Below are 16446 nucleotides of genomic sequence, written 5' to 3'. Positions count from 1 at the left end.
ACTATTAATGATTCCTGTATCATTACTACAAGGTAGACAGCACGCTCATTAGCTTCTATGCCCGTATAAGATGGCAGTCACAATAATGACCTCGACCAGAGGGTGTTTAGTGTGGAATTAAGGTTCTTGAGGAAGCCCATGAAGTCTGCGGTAATTACATAAAATTTTTAGTTATCTTTGTCAATGAATTCTAACACTTTAAAAATATCAAATAATTCCTATGGTGCTAATATGTTGCTCCTACACCAAATTCGTAAACGCCGATTTAACGTAATTATATGATCCTTTATGTTTATCAACTGAATGAATAAAATTTTGAAGGAAAAATGTCTTATACTGTGAAGGTATTGCTTAAACCAGAGTAAATTAGCATGCCTTATAAGGAGTCATTTTCTTCTGTTCTCTAAAGGGAATATTACAGCTTTGTAGTAATGCTCTCTACTGGACTCCTCTGTGTTCAAAATGTGAGTGTGTGTACAATTGTTTTATGAGAAGGAGGCGCGGAATGAAACATTGGATTCCATACTCGATCTTTACTGCTTCGACTTAACGCCTTATATATATTCAATAATGTAACTCCGTGGGCACCCCAATGGAAGATGGCCATGAATCGAAGCAAGCTAATATGTGCTAAGCATTTGATTTTAATATAATTAGTATGAGAGAACCAGCTGAGCTGGCAATCAAATATAAACCCAAATACCTCTGTTCAGTGTAATACATTATAATGCTTTCACCACATATAATTACTCACTCACTCTAGCTAGGAATCTGCTAGAAACTACAGTAGGAATGTAGATTCTGCATTCACGACCTCCTGAGGTAGACTCGGGCCTCGGGGGCGTCACTCCCCGTACCCGTAAATCTGGGCCCCGTGAGGGAAACATTATAATAAAACTACCAGTTTTATTTCTTTGTGTTTTACTTTATCAATGTCCACTTTTTACCAGCTGGTGGTTATGCCTGATGAGTGAAAATTCATCAATTTTAAAGATCATGCCTGAATATATCCATTATGTGGTTGGTTTCGAACTTGTGGCGCTTTCTAAGGTACTGAAGAAGACATATATAATGAGTGATGATGATTTGTTGAAGCATCCTAATAAGAAAACATATAATCGTAGTACTGCCTGCTTGGTAAAGTAGTGATAAAGGCGAAAGGACGGTCATTCTACTGTTGCGATAGTCGGTGGTTCGAACCATATCAAGAAGAATGCTAGAAGCTTCAATATCTGGTTCAGCGAACATAAGATTATTCAAGGAGTTTGTGACATCACACTGAACCCCATGTCTGTTTTTAAACATTTTTCAAAATAAATTGAAACAAAGTAATATCTACGTAACAAGGAAACAGGTTAATTAAATGTAAATAATAGTACTTTTACTCTTATATCTTTTGTAAGTCATGGTTATAAGAAAAATTAGACATTTTATATCGAATTAACTAATCAAAGATAATATCATGAGATACCAATCAAGATATCTGGAATAGAAGGGATTAGTTCACGCGTTTCCCCTTAAATTATCGCCCAGTCGTCATATTTTCTTGAAAGATTGTAGGAAAATGCGGCAAAACCGACTTAAAACGTTCATCAAAGCCTGACCAACGGGAGATCGAGCGACCTTAACCGTGACACGTTTAATATTAATAGTGGCTGGTGTCGTCCGATGCTGATAACGTGTAATTGGATGTTGGTCGCTTCGTTGAAGTCACATTTGGCTGATCTCGTTACGGTAAACACGGCAACATAGACAAACAATTGGAGCCGAAGATAAGGAATCGAAAAAATCGCACAAACAACGAAACACGGACGATATATGTATCTATAATCAACTGACACTTATCGATTGTCGTTTGTTTAATGGGATTTTTCATTGGAGTGAGATTGGTGGGAGAGAAAAGCGAGGAAATTGGCAGCGCTGCCGTCAGAGCGTGTCGAATGGTAGGTCATTATTTTCCAGCGCCCTCTCTCGGCATCGAGACGTGGTATCAGCTGACTTCATCGAAATCTTGTCTACTTGCTATCATTTTTATGGAAAAAGTGATTAATTTTCTATCGATTTTAGGGCTATATATTTTCATAGGGGCGATTGAGGTTATTGTTGGTTAGGTCTATATTGAATAACGTTAAATTGAATTTTTTCATTGATAGCTCACCTAAGTCTCTCCAAAAAACCGTATAGAAGTCTTCTTAGATATCTTCTTGATTGATGCTTGTAAAGTTTAAGATGCGCGTTTAAATGATTACATTTCCTAGAATATATTAGATACACACATGGATTCAGATAATGTTTAAACTTTAAAACAGCATTTGTTTAAGCATTTCTAATACCTCCATAGTCAACAATCAACAACTGACTAGATATATAAAATCACAGACATTACTGAAAAAGCTTACGAAGAGGGAATAGTTGCTTTGCTGTATTCTTGGATGTAGACCAAGCCTTAAAAAAAAGTGTGCCATAAGGGACATATGTAAACTCCATAAAATAACGCTGCTATGTTTGCTATTGGAGACAATAGCGAAGAAGCAACCAGAGAACTGAAATACGCACGTAATAATATAAGTGAACATCAATGTACATTAAATTCGCTTACAACTAAACTGTTCACTTTCTAATAAATATGAATAACTCTACTATACCATACAGTAATAATCTAGATGAAAAACTATGTCGGAAGGAGCATACAAAAAAGAAACGAACTGGAATTAAAATACAAAAAAAATTTAAATTTTTATTGAAAAAATCTAAATTATCAGTACATAATAAGTTATTGCTGTACAAGCCACTACTAAAACCTATGAACGTATAGAACGTATAGGACTCAGTTTCGTGTATATTCTCAGAAAAGTAATATAAACATAATACAAGCATTTTAGATAAAGTCCTGAGAGATATCGTGGATACTACAGGAATAAATACTTATATCGAGTCTTTTGGATTCTAAGACATGAGGAAAGTCTTATAACTGAGTATATAAGTGATGTGCTACAAACTTTTATATTATTTTACTTGATACTAGTAATAGCCAATGGGTCTTCCTGGGTAAGTACCATGTTTTAAAATACTGCAGCGATATTCGTTAAGTTAGTCGGCAACTACTACAGTTAAGCCTTAAAATAACAATACATTAAGAAATATTTAAAATATTCCCCAATTTATTCGTATTTCTAGTAACATGGCAATACCGTATCGAAAGAACAATGTTGGTTAATTATATTTATCATGACACATTTTTGGCATTTCTTTAGAATTGTGAAACTTTATTCGAAGCCATGCAACATAGATCTGAACAAGTGATAATTAGAAGGCGCTATGTTTGGTGAGCAAGCTGTTCGTTTCCAATTCTGGACAGGATATTACTTAAAACTCTTGTAGTCGACCGTTGTCATGCAAGAAGATAACTTTGAACGTTCTCCATCACATGAAAACAGTTGATTCGTTGAGTTGCCGAGATGTTTGAAAGTTCTCGGAGAGTTTGAGCTAAGATTTGGTTCTACAAGTCTTACAATTCATTGACGTGGAGTTTGTTAGTTTCTTCAGACCGTTCTTTGTTATAGAAATCAAAATCACCCCTTTTAAATAATGTCAATTAACTCGGACAAGATCAGATCCGATAATGAGTGAGACTGCCTATCGAGCTGCCTATTTTTATTCGAGATATTTGCAATATTGAAAATGAATAGCAATAACCTTTGGAACGCCTGTATCGTAGTACCAAAATCAGCCATATTCCAGGATTATAAAACTCTATACTCAGTAATTAAACGGCGTAAGTTATAGTATTTATTATAAGATATACAACAGAATAAGGAAACTAAAATTACATTTATAGTAAGACTAGAAAACATCTGCTTTCCATTATTTATTTCACCGTTTTCGTCTTGATTAATGCTACAAATTAGAATATTTCAATTATGTTTGTAATTTTGCTAATTGTTTGTAGAAAAAAACTCGTCAAATATACAATATGTTGCACAAGAAGGTGACGTTCGGTAAATATATATCAATATCCTTCCGGAGATGTATGGTTTTGTATAGATTAAAAGTTTCTGGAACAATATATCATATTACTTCCGGAGGAAATGGTGTAAAATTGACATTATTTATATCTCGGGAGGGAAATTACTTAAATACTGTATAATGTTTTTATAATACTTGAATAAATTTTTATTAATAAAATCATTACAAATCACCCTTTCACATAAAAAATTATCTTTCTTTCTATATTGTTTTGTGCTCTTTTGGAGATATCAATACAAATAAGGTTTAATGTTGAGTAGAATTAACAATATCCTCACAAATTTTAAACCCTTTAATTATATGAGAATACGATCACCACCCACTTATTGATCATTAAATTTTACACTAGTGAAGACATTTTAATTAAGAAGGTTTTACCTAAACTTGAGTTGACAATATCACTCTCTTACTGAGCATCAAATTTCAAATAAGTGTAGACATTTTCATTAAGGACGGTTTACCTAAACTAAAATTATAATGAAAAGTCAGAAAATGATCAAAAATCGTCAATTTTCCTGAGCATATGCTGGCATGGAAAAAAGGCTATAAAAATGTATACCTTAGAATCAGTGATATGTTGGTATTATATCAACATTGTGGTGGAAAATAGGTAAAGATGATTTATTTTTCTCTTCTCTTATCCATTTTGGAGATATTTATAAAAACAACGGTTTAAACAAATTTGTGCAAAAGCAACAATATATTTATAGCTTCTAAACCCGTTATTTATATAAGCAAACAATATCACCCTCTTACTGAGCATCAAATTCCATATAAGTGTAGATATTTTCATTAAGGATGATCCACTTGAACTAAAATTACAACGAAAAGTCAGAAAATGATCAAAAATCGAGCAATTTTCCTGAGCATATGCTGGCATGGAAAAAAGGCTATAAAAATGTATACCTTAGAATCAGTGATATGTTGGTATTATATCAACATTGTGGTGGAAAATAGGTAAAGATGATTTATTTTTCTCTTCTCTTATCCATTTTGGAGATATTTATAAAAACAACGGTTTAAACAAATTTGTGCAAAAGCAACAATATCTTTATAGCTTCTAAACCCGTTATTTATATAAGAAAACAATATCACCCTCTTACTGAGCATCAAATTCCATATAAGTGTAGATATTTTCATTAAGGATGATCCACTTGAACTAAAATTACAACGAAAAGTCAGAAAATGATCAAAAATCGAGCAATTTTCCTGAGCATATGCTGGCATGGAAAAAAGGCTATAAAAATGTATACCTTAGAATCAGTGATATGTTGGTATTATATCAACATTGTGGTGGAAAATAGGTAAAGATGATTTATTTTTCTCTTCTCTTATCCATTTTGGAGATATTTATAAAAACAACGGTTTAAACAAATTTGTGCAAAAGCAACAATATCTTTATAGCTTCTAAACCCGTTATTTATATAAGCAAACAATATCACCCTCTTACTGAGCATCAAATTCCATATAAGTGTAGATATTTTCATTAAGGATGATCCACTTGAACTAAAATTACAACGAAAAGTCAGAAAATGATCAAAAATCGATCAATTTTCCTGAGCATATGCTGGCATGGAAAAAAGGCTATAAAAATGTATACCTTAGAATCAGTGATATGTTGGTATTATATCAACATTGTGGTGGAAAATAGGTAAAGATGATTTATTTTTCTCTTCTCTTATCCATTTTGGAGATATTTATAAAAACAACGGTTTAAACAAATTTGTGCAAAAGCAACAATATCTTTATAGCTTCTAAACCCGTTATTTATATAAGCAAACAATATCACCCTCTTACTGAGCATCAAATTCCATATAAGTGTAGATATTTTCATTAAGGATGATCCACTTGAACTAAAATTACAACGAAAAGTCAGAAAATGATCAAAAATCGATCAATTTTCCTGAGCATATGCTGGCATGGAAAAAAGGCTATAAAAATGTATACCTTAGAATCAGTGATATGTTGGTATTATATCAACATTGTGGTGGAAAATAGGTAAAGATGATTTATTTTTCTCTTCTCTTATCCATTTTGGAGATATTTATAAAAACAACGGTTTAAACAAATTTGTGCAAAAGCAACAATATCTTTATAGCTTCTAAACCCGTTATTTATATAAGCAAACAATATCACCCTCTTACTGAGCATCAAATTCCATATAAGTGTAGATATTTTCATTAAGGATGATCCACTTGAACTAAAATTACAACGAAAAGTCAGAAAATGATCAAAAATCGAGCAATTTTCCTGAGCATATGCTGGCATGGAAAAAAGGCTATAAAAATGTATACCTTAGAATCAGTGATATGTTGGTATTATATCAACATTGTGGTGGAAAATAGGTAAAGATGATTTATTTTTCTCTTCTCTTATCCATTTTGGAGATATTTATAAAAACAACGGTTTAAACACATTTGTGCAAAAGCAACAATATCTTTATAGCTTCTAAACCCGTTATTTATATAAGCAAACAATATCACCCTCTTACTGAGCATCAAATTCCATATAAGTGTAGATATTTTCATTAAGGATGATCCACTTGAACTAAAATTACAACGAAAAGTCAGAAAATGATCAAAAATCGATCAATTTTCCTGAGCATATGCTGGCATGGAAAAAAGGCTATAAAAATGTATACCTTAGAATCAGTGATATGTTGGTATTATATCAACATTGTGGTGGAAAATAGGTAAAGATGATTTATTTTTCTCTTTTCTTATCCATTTTGGAGATATTTATAAAAACAACGGTTTAAACAAATTTGTGCAAAAGCAACAATATCTTTATAGCTTCTAAACCCGTTATTTATATAAGCAAACAATATCACCCTCTTACTGAGCATCAAATTCCATATAAGTGTAGATATTTTCATTAAGGATGATCCACTTGAACTAAAATTACAACGAAAAGTCAGAAAATGATCAAAAATCGATCAATTTCCCTGAGCATATGCTGGCATGGAAAAAAGGCTATAAAAATGTATACCTTAGAATCAGTGATATGTTGGTATTATATCAACATTGTGGTGGAAAATAGGTAAAGATGATTTATTTTTCTCTTTTCTTATCCATTTTGGAGATATTTATAAAAACAACGGTTTAAACAAATTTGTGCAAAAGCAACAATATCTTTATAGCTTCTAAACCCGTTATTTATATAAGCAAACAATATCACCCTCTTACTGAGCATCAAATTCCATATAAGTGTAAATATTTTCCTTAAGGATGATCCATTTGAACTAAAATTACAACGAAAAGTCAGAAAATTATCAAAAATCGAACAATTTTCCTGAGTATATACATGGAAAAAGTGTAAACAAATTTTAGATCTTAGAGTGATCTGAAATCTGGTATTATATCAATGTTATGACTAATAATATGAAAAAGCTATCTGTTTGACAATTTCCCAAGCTATTTTGAAGATATGGATAAAAGCAGAGGTTTAGCACGAGTATAAAAATATCTTTCCTTTAAACAACATTAGCGTAGGTTTCTTCGTAAGAATTACCATTAGTATGACTCTATCTCCATTTAAACTATAGCTACGAAGTCTGAAAAGTTCATAATCTCGAGTACGTGTACCAAAAAAACAAAAAGATCCCAAACATTATGTCACTCTCTGTATAGCGAAAAGTTGACGGCACTACGATACAAAATGAAGTGGATTACGAACCAACTTTCTTAGATTAAGACGGTCTGAATTGTGCGCCCTTTGTACAGTTTTAGTTTTCGTTGTTCCGGGACGACAAAATCCAGGGACCAGACCGACGGGGGAGGACGGGAGACGTGTTGCGGAGTTATGATTAATTGTCGAATAGGAAGACTGTTACCATTCGCCTGGGGGACGGAAACGGGCGTTAGACGGATGGTGGGGTGTACGTTTTATCGGTTCGCGACAAAGAACGCCCTCCGGGATAACGTAATTAGATGGATACGTGTTGAATTCGCTCGGAAATCGTCATATGTGCGGATTAGCGTTCCTTGAATTGGTCGAGATGGTAAACTCGTCGTCAAATATTAGATATATGCGAAAATGATTCGCCCTTAGTGAAGAATCAACATCATTGAAGCAATTGCTGGATATTTTGGTATAAGAATGGGGCAATATTCCGTTGGTAACTATTTAGATGCTCTATGAATTTATTCCGCGAATAATTGGAGCTGTTTTAAAGAAAATGGTGGTTCAATACCTTATAATATAAATAAATATAGTGTATATGTCAGATGGTTATATTATTTTCTCCATCTCCTGTATATAATTCTTCTGTTGTGAAATGGTTTTGATTGACTACTGGACCCGGTAGGTGACACTGCGATAGAGTTTCAAATTTTCTTCACATATTTTAAACATTTTCGATTATAATATATTGCGACAAAATCACTAACTGGACGTTATTGCGACCATCTTATGTAGCACTCAAATTATCAATAGTTGAGGTGATTATTATTCAAGTACTCATTAAGATATATATCCTCCATCGCAAAGCAATCAGAGAAAGCGTCAAGAAATAACCTTACTGAAACTCAGGACAAATTCTGTCTATTAAGACAGTCAAACGAGCAATTGTTTAAGTCTATATCTTATCTGAAGTATCCAACAAGTTAGTAGAATAATTATTTTAGTAGCGATAGCGATAGCGAATACAATAACTACGACCACGTCTTATCGCTGTTGACCTTCTGGTCTCGAAGAGTGCCGTCGATTTCATATAGTTCTATTTCAATATCTCCTATATGATTTAGAAAGAAAAAGTTTTTAAGAAAGGTTTTGAAAGTCTTTTTAGGAATTTATATTGAAATAGCCGCGTACTATTTTTTATGTACACTAATCAGTATATCTGTTATTATCGAGGAAATATGATTAATTACCTGCCGACTATTGTTCAACAACAGACCCATTAATCTTACTGGATTTGGCGCTGGATTTGATACAATAAAAATGTTATCTATATATAATATAATGTAATTCGAAAAAAATACTCACTCACCTTACAAGCTTTTGCCTGTTTCCTGGAATAGCGCGGGTTTTTATAGTATTTTGATTTGATATTATGTACACAGCGTAGAGTGGAGTTACCTTCAACTATAATTGCCAGAATATATTTCAACTTTCTTTTAAAAGTAACGCGAACTTAATAAATTAAACAAAGTAGTAGGATGGTTAAAGTCGATAAATTATAACGATCAAAAACACCAAGACCAAAATAATCCAGACAATAGCAAAATCGGTTTTCTTCCATGTGCTGTCGAAATGGTCCATCAAATCTTATTTAATGAAGAACTAAAACTAAAACTAAAAAGTTAAAGGCTGAATAATGATACCTGAAATGAAGAAGGGTATTGAGAAAACAAATTGTGAACACGGACATGGCTAGAGGCAAGAAGAATTGAAGAAAAGACATCATTTCGATCTGATACACGTGTTTTAACGTTGATTGTGGAGATTTATATGACAACCGAATATTCCATCAAAATTCATGCGTAAAGTTACCAAGAATCAGATAGAATATTGATTGAAATAATTATAAATGACATTTTGAATTTTATAAAAGTACTTTTTTATAACTTATCATACATTTTTTATTTTGTATCTATCAGATAGTACCGTATTCATTCAATTTAGTATTTAGTATGATATTTTATGTATTAACAAACGAGATAATTAAAAGAAAATTTTGAAATTATCACAAACAATTCTTAGTTAATTGATTAAAAGTGTTAAGGAAGTAATAAAACTCCAATTATGACAACAGTCTATTATAAACAAAATTTATATATTATTATTATACTGAGGAATAGTTGAATAAAATCAATTGTTTTTATGCATACCATTTATTTTTCGTTACCAGCACCATATGTAAAATAATTGTTTGTTATCACCTGTTCTATATTAATAAAAATAGTATCATCAATACCGGCCTTAGAATGTCTAAAGAGATCTTACCTTAACCACTGACGGATACACCGCCGGAGCCTTTAACAAACAAAAACGTAAAATTATCTAGGGATTACTTCGAAGCCAATAACTTACTGCTGAATCCGAACTTGAAACCGAACGATGCTCCTGCCGAGAACGATCCTTTGGCGCCAGATACAGCGGTTATAGCTGAGGATGCCTGTTGTTTCACGCTGGTAGATACACCCAGGCTTAGACCAGTGACAGTTTGGATAGCACCTGTTCATCGAGAATGGCGTAATCAGTCAGGATACTTTAGTTTTATCGTCGTTTACCTTTAATCAAGTTCACGACGTTAGTGGAGGCGTTCAATAGCTTGCTGAATTCGAGTTTTCCACTACTGGATATCTTCACAGCCTTGCTGACAGCTACTGCGATACCACCGATGGCCGATCCGCTGATGGCGCTGTAGAAATTACCGAAAAGGAAGGCGACAATGTTGAATCCAGAGAACAGAGAGATGAGCAGATTGTTTTTGACGCCGGATGAAACTTTAATGGCGATATTTAATTTCTTCAAGATACTCAGCTGAAAATGTCATGTTCCAATGTTATTTGGGTTAATTGGTGTCAGAAAATCATACTTACACCAGCCGCAGTGTTGCTGTATACGATGAGAACGAAGAGCAGATAAGAGCAGGATTCTGATTCGGATATAATGGCTTTCAACTGCAAGAGCACGGAGACTACCAGTACCAGGCTGTAGCTGGAATCTTTGCTAGCACTCTCGATCAGAAGCTCGATGATGGCGGAGATATTAACACCCTCTGCATCACGGTTTATGTACTGTATATTTTATTACGCATTATTTTTATAAACTTACTGTAGACGAAAGACTTGCTCTTCAATGCTTCAACTATGGAAATTAGGCCGGAGAATGAAGCTTTGAGGTTGGCGTTGGCCTCAAACACGCTGACGAATCCATCCAGGGATGAGTAGAAACCAGCGACGTCAGTATTGCTGGATATGGAATATTGAACCAAATAATCGATGACCTTGGTGATACTAGCGTTGGCTGACTTGTCAATGAGACCAATGATGCTGCTAGCGATCTGGGGCATTAAAATCAATCACTCCAAACTGAGTTCTTGTTCGAATATGTTCAGTATTCAAATACCTTGTAAATTCCAGTGATATTACCAGATCCAGAACCGCCAGATTGGGCGAGGAAAGCGAAGAAGTACTCGGCCTTGTTGAGGGTACCCGAGAACTTCTCGCTGATGTTGATGTTGACGGAGATTTGTTGGATGACGTTGACGAGGAACTGGCTACCGAACGAAGCGGAGAAGAGAACGTTGAAGTTGAAGTTGATACCGGCAGATATAAGGACTTGGACACCGCCTGTGGTAACAAGTTAACGACTTATAGGGCTTCGATGACCTGTTATCAAGACTTACCAACAAGAACCACGATGTTGGAGAAACTAATAAGAGTTTGCAGAAATCCTGATAGGTTTCCGTACAGTGATATGGCTCCATTTCCAAAAAGCTACGATGAATTTTAACTTCTTTATGCTTGTTACTGAAATCCAAACTGAAACTTACCACAAGTCCCCCTTTCAGAGACGTCTTGAAAACTTCAATGTACGATACGGATATGGACAACAACAAGGTGAAGCTTTCAGATACATCGATCTCAATTCCAAAGACTAGTTTCTCCAGGATAACACCAAGAGCCTGCTGGACTTCGGATGACGCTTTCTTAACCTCGAATTGGACAGCTGGAAAACAACATTAACTGATGACTGACGTTTAGAACATCATCATCGCTTACCTCCGCTAATGCTGAAGAAAACACTCAAAGAGAGGCTGGCGAAGAACGATTCGAATGACACCTTGGAGGAACTCCACACTGATCCTGAGATTTCTGCTGTAATGTAGAAAGCTATGCTTGTGGACAAGTTGATAGCTATCACAATGCCCGTGTTTCCTGGAAAATGAGGGTGTTAGAGACGAGTTTGCGTCATAACTGATAGTTTGTACCGTTGAAGACCGCCACATAGTTGGAGCTGATGTCGAAGACTATGGCGACGTTAAACTCGAAATCGAAGATTGCGACCAGGTTGGCGTTGACATTGACAATGAACTTCAAACTTCCTCCTTGGGCACCACGACAGACCTGATGATAACCAGTTATAAAAAGTAATTTCGGTTCTTCTTAACAAATGGTTATAAAGTTGGATATGTCACTTTTAATACTTATTCAATGAAGCCGTACTATAGAATATTTGAAAGAGGACAGTATATTTTTAGTGTTTTTATATATTATTCATAAATACTAATGTTGTTGTTATACACCCTGAACTTCAAGCTGGTGTCCAAATACCAGTAGGACAGTAGGTTAGTTCGCAGCAACTTCAGTTCGCCTTTGGTGTCCTTATACCCTGAACTCTGATGCCTGTTCCAGGAACCCACGAACCATTGGTGTTTTTCAAAGCTTGGATGTTTGTTAATTCCAATATTTAATTAATAGGGGACTTTAAGCACCTTTGGTGACCCTACAGTTGATATCAGATGCTCAGCCCATGCTTTTGTAAATTCAGTCACGTTAGATACATAGACACATTTCTTGTATTAATTTTTATATGAAATTGGGTAGAAGGGGAATTATTATAGTTGTTTATTAGGAAGGAATAATCAGATTAAAATCCCCATGGGGGAACTTCGCCGCTTCTATAAATCACGATTCTTTGGTTTTAAATTCTGATGTTTTAGAACTTTAAAATTAAAGTTGGATATTACTCTTTTAATACTAATTGAATGAAGCCGTATTATAGAATGTTTAAAAGGGGATAACCCATAATAAATCTAAATATATAGGTAGCATCAGTCGCTCATCCAGTAAGGCATTTTCACCATTTGAAAATGAAATTCGGAATTTAAAATCTTAGTCTCATTAAAAATTGTCTGGTTTTTATGACGATGACTGTTTAAGTGATCTCCATTGTCGGAATTATTACGATAGAATATCACAAAACAATTTTAAACCACTTAAATAGAGAAGATAGAGTGTCAAAAGAAGCTCGATACTTGGATGCTACATAGAACTAACAGTGAAATACTTAATGGACTAAGTTCCTTATTTGTGAATAAAAAAGCTTGTTGCTCAGAGAGTCTCTAAAGCAGTGATGATTTGTCGATGCTTACTGAAATAAAATGTCCTCCAGCATCTGTCCAATAATAATTAACAATATTAACAATATATATATATATATATATATATATATATATATATATATATATATATATATATATATATATATATGTATATATATATATGATGTTTGTGTGAAACTTTTCCTTCTTAACCTTAAGATAGCCTTTTTTGCGATATTGATAAAATAGAAAGATTAGTTTAATATTCATGCATTTTCCTGCGAATTGAACGAATTATTCATGGAAAAAATCGATCTTACCCAGCTGCATTGTTTCTGTTCTCGTATTTCGGTTCGATCTTGAGAGAGCTTGTGGCGGTTATGATGGGCATAGTCTAGACCCTTGGCCCTAAGTTCTGAAAAAAAAAACGATCGGATATATGGAATATTTTAGTTCGTATAATGCACGAGCTGAATATAGAGCTTTAGTATATATTTTGGAGCCATTTTTCACATTTAATCAGTATTGATTTAAACAAATGTATCTTAACATCTGCACGAAGATATCTTCAAGTGGAAATGTCAATTTACACATCAAATTATGAGTGATCTCAATACTTCAGAGTGGTAATTTCTTGCATCTAAGCTTTTTTAAGAAAAAATAGAGGAATTAAAGTTGTCATCCCAATCCAGATTTAGTCAAAAAATATAAAAAACACGAAAGAAGCCAACAAGTATGTAACAAGAAAGAAACAATAGGGGAGAGAAACTTGATACGAGCTATAGTATAAGAACGAGAAATTGTCAACACAGGGAAGTGGAGGTAGACTAAAAAATTATGAAATATATAAATGTAAAATGAACAAAAAAACATCATGAGAGGAAAGAAAAGAGGGAAACTGCAAGAATAAAAGGAATAGAGATATTAATTATTATATATTATTAAACTAGATAATTTAAGAACTGCAAGAACTATAAAGAAAACAACTAGTAGTTATATCTGAGTATACCAACATCAAATAAAGAGCGTTATGAATATCATAGTGAAAGAACAGGAATTTCAAAATAAGAACGATAATGGAAGTTGTAAAAGTGTTAATTAGTACTGGAGAAAGTACTGAATGTGTGTTAAAATTGAGTAACAACTAGATACAGATTGATCTGCTTATTAAAAGATATAGAAATCTTTAAGCGCAGCCTTTTAGAACATTCATAATAGCGAAACAAACCCGTAGCCTGAAAACTCCAAAAACAAACTTTTTAATAAACTTCGGTTCTAAAAACTTTTAAATTCAATTGTTTAGGTTTTAATTAAAATAAACTTTGTTTCTTTAATTAAGTTTCTATAACTAACAAATACATTTCTTACCAGTTACAAAAGTGCTGGCCAATAGGGCACAAAACAAAATCGAATATGCCTTTTGGTTCATGTTCGATTTTGTAGCGGATGTATTCGATGGTAGTCTACGGCCTCTTTTATAGGGAAAAAATGGCGTGAAACTATTTCTATTGGGACATATTTTCGAAAATTCTACGCATAATTGGCGAACGATAAATACTTTTAATGTCATCGTATATCGTGTTGGGGGCGTGTCGAAAAATCACTTATGTGTCAACATATTTCTAGAGGAATTTTCTTTTTACCTACACAGTGAGTGGTACATAATAGTGGACTTTGTTTTTCTACAAAAACCAACTAAAAATTTTCAAAACATTCATTAAAATATTTTTATTATTAAGTTAACTGAATACATCCAACCAGTTACTATTTTTCAGTTGTTTCTTCCTTATTTATTATCCTTGTTGTCCTTTCTGTTATGTTTCTTTATTGTCATCATTCGTCAAATATTTTATTTCTTGTTTTAGTCGTTTTTATCTCGTTTTTTGCTAGGTTCTTATCGTGTGTTTGTTCTATCTTGCCTTCTTCGATCCTCTTCTTTCCTCTCCCTATATCAATTTCTTATAATTTCCATTCACTTCAATCTCCATTAACGATAAATCAGTAATAATAATGTAATGATAAATATCCTTCAGTACTCTATATATTTTTCTTTAATTTACTCATTTTACACTTTGTTGTTCTTGTTATCATGTTACATCTAATTTTATTTCTATTTGGTTAATATCATTTGCTGTATTTTGTTATTAATTACAAACACATTATCATAAAATACGTGCTGTAAGAGTCGAGGTAAGAACTAATTATTGAGAATTACAAAAATGAAAAATTCTATGGTTATATATAATAACAGAATATTTCAAAAATTCAGAGAATTCAAATTTAGTTCTTGAGATGTACCAGTTTCTCTTTGACGTTCTTTTAGTCATTGATTAGTGCTTTAAGACAGTGTTAGTGCAGTACAGTCGTATAGTCACTATTCAGGATTGACGACCGACTCTCCTTTCAAGTTAATTTCTGATACATAAGAAACTGCACTCTTCTACACTAATTGATACTAGTAATGATAAAAAAATCTTTTTGGGTTAGCTTTTCTCTGCTTTCAAACTCATATATAAAACGTGTGAACTATATAGATCCCTTTTGTTGATTAGGGATCATGGAGACGACTATTAATATGTTTCCAAACTGTATTCAGGGTTGTTTAGTTAATTTTTTGTAAAACTACATTAATATTTTCATTAATTTTTCTTAATATAATCTGAATTAGCAACAACATTGAAGAATAAGTATTTTCGTTAAATAATTATACAAATTTAAAACTATTTTGATATTGAAATATTAAAATATAGAAATTTGGTATCGACCCACCAAGTAACTCAGATATATGTTAAAATTATTTAAAAAAGTGTTTCATTGTTGACGTACATGTAATAATTCTGAATATCTCTGTAGGTTGTTTATGTTGGGCAATAATTCTTCTCTTCTGCCATAAATACGATTAGAAAATTCTGACAAAACAAACACATTCTAACGTAAAATTCTTTCGTCCATGATAACCAGAGGAGTTATCACGAAAGCACTTGAAACATTCGATTTTTATTTCAAATAGTATTATACGATTTACCGTACGCATATTTTCAAAATTATCGGGCATTATCACTCATTGGAGCTTGAGGCGTTGTGACTTTAGGACACAAGTACCACCTGTGGTCAGAAATGTTGGCTTCTATCATTTGTAAGTTAAATTATTTTTCATACAAACCAAAGGCACAACTGTTATGGTAAGTAAAATGCTTTAAAAACTTTTAGGACTGAAAAATAAATATATTGATGTATTTGACATACACTGAAAATGATTTAGTTTAACCATACGTTGGAAGTATTAAAATATATTGAAATAAATTTAAATCAAACTGCAATCCTGAACTACAAGCTGGTGTCCTAATACCAATAGGACAGTAAGTTAA

General features: G+C 33.0%; 1 protein-coding gene across 1 annotated transcript; it reads right to left on the bottom strand.

Moving 5' to 3' along the window:
• Positions 1 to 9841: 9841 nt before the first annotated feature.
• LOC143204199 (uncharacterized) lies at positions 9842 to 14654 on the bottom strand. The gene is made up of 12 exons (XM_076416687.1): positions 14447 to 14654; positions 13399 to 13493; positions 11966 to 12101; positions 11757 to 11912; positions 11528 to 11703; positions 11381 to 11471; positions 11101 to 11324; positions 10807 to 11035; positions 10572 to 10750; positions 10260 to 10512; positions 10060 to 10203; positions 9842 to 10002 (listed from the first exon to the last, which is right to left on the bottom strand). Exons 1-12 carry the CDS (start codon positions 14646 to 14648, stop codon positions 9974 to 9976), a joined length of 1914 nt encoding a protein of 637 aa, XP_076272802.1. The 5' UTR covers positions 14649 to 14654; the 3' UTR covers positions 9842 to 9973.
• Between the last annotated feature and the right edge of the window lie 1792 nt (positions 14655 to 16446).

Source organism: Rhynchophorus ferrugineus, unplaced genomic scaffold (assembly GCF_030347505.1).
Source record: "Rhynchophorus ferrugineus isolate W39M unplaced genomic scaffold, kcgeb_rfMv2 rfM10, whole genome shotgun sequence".
NCBI classification, from domain to species: domain Eukaryota; kingdom Metazoa; phylum Arthropoda; class Insecta; order Coleoptera; family Curculionidae; genus Rhynchophorus; species Rhynchophorus ferrugineus.
This window is presented reverse-complemented; position numbering and strand designations above follow the sequence as displayed.

Excerpts from the sequence above, each read along its gene's own strand:
- LOC143204199 (XM_076416687.1), bottom strand. The coding sequence starts at position 14,648 with ATGACATTAAAAGTATTTATCGTTCGCCAATTATGCGTAGAATTTTCG. Across the intron at positions 11,704-11,756 it reads TTTCTTCAGCATTAGCGGAG|CTGTCCAATTCGAGGTTAAG; the intron begins GTAAGCGATGAT and ends GTTGTTTTCCAG. Across the intron at positions 10,751-10,806 it reads GAGCAAGTCTTTCGTCTACA|AGGGTGTTAATATCTCCGCC; the intron begins GTAAGTTTATAA and ends ACCGTGATGCAG.